Source organism: Malus sylvestris, chromosome 14, assembly GCF_916048215.2.
Source record: "Malus sylvestris chromosome 14, drMalSylv7.2, whole genome shotgun sequence".
NCBI lineage: Eukaryota > Viridiplantae > Streptophyta > Magnoliopsida > Rosales > Rosaceae > Malus > Malus sylvestris.
This window is the reverse complement of record NC_062273.1, coordinates 14,654,808-14,661,631: the sequence shown is the minus strand read 5'-3', so window position 1 is coordinate 14,661,631 and position 6,824 is coordinate 14,654,808. Positions and strand designations below refer to the sequence as shown.

Below are 6,824 nucleotides of genomic sequence, written 5' to 3'. Positions count from 1 at the left end.
AAAGAAAAAGAAAAGAAAAATTAAACAGAGAAATGGGGATTTTAAGTTCAAGACCTCCAAGAACCAAAATTTTGATATCATATTTTACAACCCACTAGTTCCCAAATTTTTAAGCTGATAGGATGTTTTATTTTCCCCCTATAGTTTAAAAAAGAAAAAACAGAACACAAATCGCAATGGATGTGAAGATAATTAGTGGGAAAAATCAACACTAACCTAATTACGAAAGGGAAATTTTATTTAAACCCATCTAACCTATTTCTACCCCCAACTTACTCTTTTCACCCATTTGATTTTTAATTAAACTATTAATATCTCTTTAAATCCAAATTTAATACCTAATATACCCCCATAAACCCAATTCAATTCTTGGGGATTACATATGCCGTTTGTTTGTCCGGATGGCGCTGTGGTTGCGTATGCTTGGAAGCGGCAGCTCGCCGGCCAAGTTGGTGCTTCTGCAATTGATAGGACCAGGTTGGTTTCGAGTTTCATGGAATTGGTCTTCCTGCTTGTTAGCATGGCCTCTCTATTTCCTTTCCTCGAAAATTCATGATTAAACGAAAAAATTTTGAAATTCAAAAGCATATGGAAGTTTCTCTTCCCAAAAAGTATAGATTTTGAATAATTTTCACTGTAAAAAATTTCGTAATTTCAAAGCAGGTTTCGAATCTGGTTTATTGAGGATTATATTTAGTGGTTGTGTATTTTGTTATGCTGACCCTTGAAGCCATTTCTTGAATTCTATTATTCAATGTTTTAGGCTAGCTCTCAAGGCATTCACTGATCAAAAAAGGCGATTTTTTCCTCACCTTGATGATGCATCAAATGATCAGTGTAATGAATCAACTTCAAAGAAGCAACGTATTTCCCAAGCACCCGCAGCACATAATCAAGAAGATGGTTTAGATTGCAAAACGCTATTAGAGGTTTTAGTGCGTATGGAAAAGGTTCCTAATTGAAAGTTTCCATATACGTACGAACGATTGGATTGGTTGAAACGAGCATCTTCACTGCCAGAAAATGAGAGTTCCAGTGAAACATTAAAGGATCATAGTTATCATAGTTCAAGTAAGTTACGATCAAGTCCGCCTGATGTTGCACCAGATAAGGCTGCTGTCATTGGGTTGCTGTTTCCTTCTACCTTCAGAGCTGTAGTTTCATTGCATCCTGCTGGTTCTATTGACCCAGATGCAACCAGCGCCATTCGGACAAACCAACTGTAAAATAAAAGCTTCTCTCTCAGCTCTCAAATTTATGGAGGAGGAAAAGAAACCCGAATTTTACAAGAGTCAAAAGTTGATCCAACTCTTGGTGAGAAAACCCTATTGAGATTTCCACTAAATAGAGAACAGGAAAAGAATTGCAAGGTTTAATAAGACTGCTGAAATAAGGTAATTATAGTGTTTGAGTTTATTGATAAATTTGAGTTTTATTATTAATTTAATTTTGTACTTAATAGTAATTATACAATAGGGTAAAATAGACAATTAATATTCAAAATTTTAAGTTTAATGTAAAAAGAGGTTGCATGAGTTTAAATAAAATTTTCCATTACGAAATTATATTTGGTAAATTATTGTAAGAACGCTCACGAGTCAACATCGGATTCCAAGCAGCCAAGGCAACTAGTGGGGTGTTGGGAGCAGACTGACATCGAATCTCCCATGCATCCAATAATTGCCCCCCTATATATATCTCTCTCTCTCTCATACATATATATACACACGCACATTATACTATACGTATATATATTCCCACAAGGCACCAAAACTTGATCTGGAAATCACATTCTTCTGGTGCAAGTCATAACTTATCGATCATTGACTAAAAAAATCCATTATTGCGAAGTTTTATTGTTACCAATCATAATTATACAGTATTGCGAAAGGTAATATGTCTTGTTGTAATTGGTATAGGATCAAAGTAACGTAAATCTAAGTTACTTTGTTTTCAGGACATGTTTTCGATTTCTGGTTAGCAGATCAAATCAGCCATAACACAATATCCAAAAAAAAAAAAAAACACTTCAATTTAGATAGAAAACTTATTTAATATGAAAATTTCTTTTTTTTCGTAGAAATCTGTTTATGAATACTATGCATGGCATCATTCGATCGATAAGAAACAACATTTTCGAATATAGTACGCATTATTTTTAAATAAAAAATAAATAAGAGCTTTGATTTCAACGTACATGAGCAACTAGTGATTTAAATACTTTTTCTAGAGGGTGATTCCAAAATTCTTGTTAATTATCTTCTTCGTCAATGTTTGATGCATTGGCGAATTAGAATAGTTTGCACATATATGGAATTTCTAAACTTAACTAGTGATTTCTCTTCTATTTCATTTCATCGTAATTTTAGAGGGATTAACTTTTCTATTGATGCTATTACTAATCTTTGGCATCAACAGGCCTCTGATTGTCAATTGTTGATGACCATAGAATTTACCATTTGACACTCATCAAGGATTAACACTTATGTCAAGATTTTAAAGTCGGGCTAGCGGCACTCTACTAATAATACCGATGTTGTCTCAACTTAACCACATGCACAACCCAACAGGTGTTGACTTTAATCACAAAAGGTCTCCGTGTTATCAATAGTGAAACCATTCATTTTCAAGTAGTAAAGTATTATTATGTTTCTGATGTGGGATTGCATTCTTCAACATTCCCACTGACGTGGGACCACGTCTTTAGTGGGCCACATGTGCAACCAATTCCACATCGGTAACCTCCTTTTTTTTCAAGCAGCGGAAGATTCATCGTCAGGCCAAGTCAAGCTAAGTCAAGTCAGGATCATGTTAGGGTCTTGTTCATAATTGGAACGTACAGGTCTGGTTGGGTCAGGTTAACCCGCTTTGATACCATGTCAAGATTTCAGAGTCAAGCAAGTGGCCCACTACTAATCACACTAATATTGCCACAACTTAACCACCTACACAACTCGACAGGTATTGGATTTTATCAAAAAATGCTACAATGTTGTTAGTAGCATGGAATCTTCCATTTCTAATGTGAGATTCTATTCTTCAACAAATTATTCACATGCAAGTAAACAATATCTTCGGCTCATTTGTCAAAAACTTGTAACAACCGCATGACCAAGTAAATATAACATCTACGTACATGTGCATGTATGATATGGTGTATGTTTTGTTCTTGTCATGACATAATATTTTTCATCTTTGAATTAATATAGCATTTCTCTTTGGATACCATATCCTTGATTATATTAAAATAGAGGATAAGTATAGCATATTAATGGCAATGATCCTCATAATGTGTTAAATTATTAACTCAAATTAGGTTAGAGAGAGAAACAAAACCCCCGATCAAAAAATGGGTATTTTAGGAATATCCTAATTAATGACAGAAGTGAAATGAAATGGGAAGGGGTTGATAGGTGAGATTGAATGTCGCCAGAAGATAGCAAGCATGAATCTTGTTGTCGCTTTCCCTTATCCAGCTCACGACCCCCTGGTTGGAGCTTTGACATGCCTCTCTGAACAAACCACATGAAATTATTAAATGAAATTATTATTATCTAAACATATTGTCAATTATTTCAACAGAAGAAAAAAATTAGAGACTTGAACAACTACAAAAAGGGTCATTACCATTTCATAATTTTCCATTGTTCTTCTCTTCCCTTGTTTTCTCTTTAGCCCCATAAACCCTTATTTATTTATTTATTTTAGTACATTTTAGAAAATGAGAGAAATCTTGCATGTTCAAGCTGGACAATGTGGGAACCAAATTGGAGGCAAATTTTGGGAGGTGATGTGTGACGAGCATGGGATCGATCCCACGGGAAAATACAACGGGAACTCTCACCTTCAGCTTGAGAGGGTGAATGTTTACTATAATGAAGCAAATGGAGGGAGATATGTGCCTAGGGCAGTGCTGATGGACCTCGAGCCGGGGACGATGGACAGTTTAAGAACAGGTCCTTATGGGCAGATTTTCAGGCCGGACAACTTTGTGTTTGGTCAGAATGGAGCTGGAAACAATTGGGCTAAAGGGCATTACACAGAAGGAGCTGAGTTGATCGATGCTGTTCTTGATGTGGTTAGAAAAGAGGCCGAGAATTGTGATTGTTTACAAGGTATTTAATTTGTAATTTGAGATTGTTGGCCATTTTCTTCTTTCTAATTCTTCTTTTTTTCTTCTAAAGTCCTAATTGATGTGATCATATATTTCTAGAAAAGTTGGATCCAAAATAAAAGATTTACTAGAAAATGTGGTTTTGCTAGATTCTAAAGATAGATCAAAATTAGTTTAGACAAATCATTTTGGTCATTGTTTATTAAATTGAGGGTATATTTGTAATTTTGATCCTTACTTAACATAGTTTTGCACGAAATGATCAAAATGATTGATGGTAGACAATTTTAGAGACCACTTCTATTGATTTCAAATCTCAAGGACCAAAGTGATGTGTTATGCAAATCTCAATGACTATTTTGGTTAAAAAGCCAATCACAAGCAAGGCACAAGATCTTGGTTATGTTCATCATGATCAATAAAAATTAATTAAGTGTTTAATAATGTGTTGTAGGGTTCCAGATTTGCCATTCACTGGGAGGTGGGACAGGGTCAGGAATGGGAACCCTACTGATATCAAAGATCAGGGAAGAGTATCCAGATAGAATGATGATGACTTTCTCAGTCTTCCCCTCACCAAAAGTCTCAGACACTGTGGTTGAACCCTACAATGCCACTCTCTCTGTTCACCAGTTAGTTGAAAATGCTGATGAGGTCATGGTCCTTGACAATGAAGCCCTCTATGATATCTGTTTCAGAACTCTGAAGCTCACAAATCCAAGCTGTATGTATTAATCAGTAATAGTTTTTTAGTCATATAAATGCAAGTTTTCCAACAATCTAATATGTTGCGTTGTCGAATTAGAGTTGTTTGAATCATTTGATTACATGAGTTTATTTAAACATTTGACCTAAGTTAAGAGTGTGACAACTTAACATGCATTCACATGTTCTCTTTTCAGATAGTCTGACATGCTATGTTATTGAGTTGTCAATATTAAGGTCCATATTGGAAGTTTGATAACATAACTTGTCATCTAAGAAACAAAAAACATTATCATTTCGTTATTGCACTTCTAAATACTAAAAAGTCCATTTGCATTATACATGCTACAGTCGGTGATTTGAATCATTTGATTTCCACAACCATGAGTGGAGTCACATGCTGCCTTCGCTTCCCGGGCCAGCTCAACTCCGACCTTCGAAAACTAGCTGTGAATCTCATCCCTTTCCCCCGCCTCCACTTTTTCATGGTTGGTTTCGCACCCTTGACCTCTCGCGGCTCCCAATTCTACAGAGCCCTCACAATCCCTGAGCTCACTCAACAAATGTGGGACGCTAAGAATATGATGTGCGCCGCAGATCCACGCCACGGTCGATACCTGACAGCATCGGCCGTGTTCCGTGGAAAAATGAGCACAAAAGAAGTGGACGAGCAAATGATCAACATACAAAACAAGAACTCCTCATTCTTTGTGGAGTGGATTCCAAACAATGTGAAATCAAGTGTTTGTGACATTCCACCAACCGGGCTCGCCATGTCCTCCACATTCATGGGGAATTCAACGTCAATTCAAGAGATGTTTAGGCGGGTTTCGGAGCAGTTCACGGTTATGTTTAGGAGGAAGGCCTTCTTGCACTGGTACACAGGTGAGGGCATGGATGAGATGGAGTTCACTGAGGCTGAGAGCAACATGAATGACTTGGTTTCTGAGTATCAGCAGTACCAAGATGCTGTGGCACAAGATGAGGGAGAGTATGAGGAGGAAGAGCTGGAGGATTGAGAATTGGGATTTTTCCAATTTTAGGTTGCTTGGGAAGGAAGAAAATAAACTGAATTACGTATTGGGCTCAATAACTTGTGCTTGTTCTATCTTAATTTTTCCTTCTTTTTTTTTTTTATCAATAACGAAAGCCTTTCCATTCGTGGGATTTGGGTTCAATTATGTTGTGAATATGTGATTGCTGTGATTTTTATGAGTTTTTATAAGAGAGAAAAACAATAAATTTCTGTCTCATAATTACGAATTATATTTTTATGACACTAAATTGAGTGACTTGTTGCTTTGGCTTATAATGTTGAGACCACTTCCGACACATTGAAAAGTTAATTTCAAATTTAATTTTGAGTTCAAACATTACATTTCACCTCTTCATTGCATCTGAATTTTAAACTCATATATAAGTTTTTTTTTTGTTTTTTTTATTGGATAGGAGCATGGAAGAAAAAATCGATAATATCGGCAAAATATCGCCGATATTATCGTTTTTTTGGAGATCCGATATTTTTTTAACTATCCAAATGATTTTCATCAAAATATCGGGATATTATCGATAATATCGATAATATCGCAATATTTTTGAAATTATCGATAATATCACCACATAATACTAAAAAATACTTAAATATGTTGAGAAAACTCAACACATACTTCATTTGATCATAGCCCAAAGGGCGAACAAGATATGGCTTATTGAGCAGGGGAATGTGGGTTTTATAGGACAAATTGCGAGGGCAGTGAGCAAGCATGGGCGATGTGGGACTCTCCCAATAGGAGAAAATCAGAATTTCGGCCGAAAATTTACACCCACTTTAAACGGCCATAACTTTGTCAAAACTCAACGAAATCAAGCAAGACAAAAACGAAAGTTGTAGCCCTCGAATAGACGAAGAGAATGGTACCTTACACGACGTCTGAATCGTCGTGGTTTGGCCGGACATTGCCTCGAAAGCCACTGAGGTCGCCGGAAATTGGGTAAGATTCAAATG

The 6,824-nt window shown here is 36.1% G+C and overlaps 1 protein-coding gene and 1 long non-coding RNA gene across 2 annotated transcripts; both read left to right on the top strand.

Annotated features, from left to right (window-relative positions):
* The first annotated feature begins 390 nt into the window (after window positions 1–390).
* On the top strand, window positions 391–1,565 carry LOC126600495 (uncharacterized). The gene is made up of 2 exons (XR_007615453.1): window positions 391–477; window positions 764–1,565. It is a non-coding gene; the product is annotated as an uncharacterized LOC126600495 (long non-coding RNA).
* Window positions 1,566–3,608: 2,043 nt separating this feature from the next.
* Window positions 3,609–6,111, top strand: LOC126600278 (tubulin beta chain-like). Its single transcript, XM_050266862.1, has 3 exons — window positions 3,609–4,115; window positions 4,569–4,838; window positions 5,171–6,111. The coding sequence occupies exons 1-3, from the start codon at window positions 3,722–3,724 to the stop codon at window positions 5,836–5,838; spliced, it is 1,332 nt and encodes a 443-aa protein (XP_050122819.1). The 5' UTR covers window positions 3,609–3,721; the 3' UTR covers window positions 5,839–6,111.
* The last annotated feature ends 713 nt before the right edge of the window (window positions 6,112–6,824 follow it).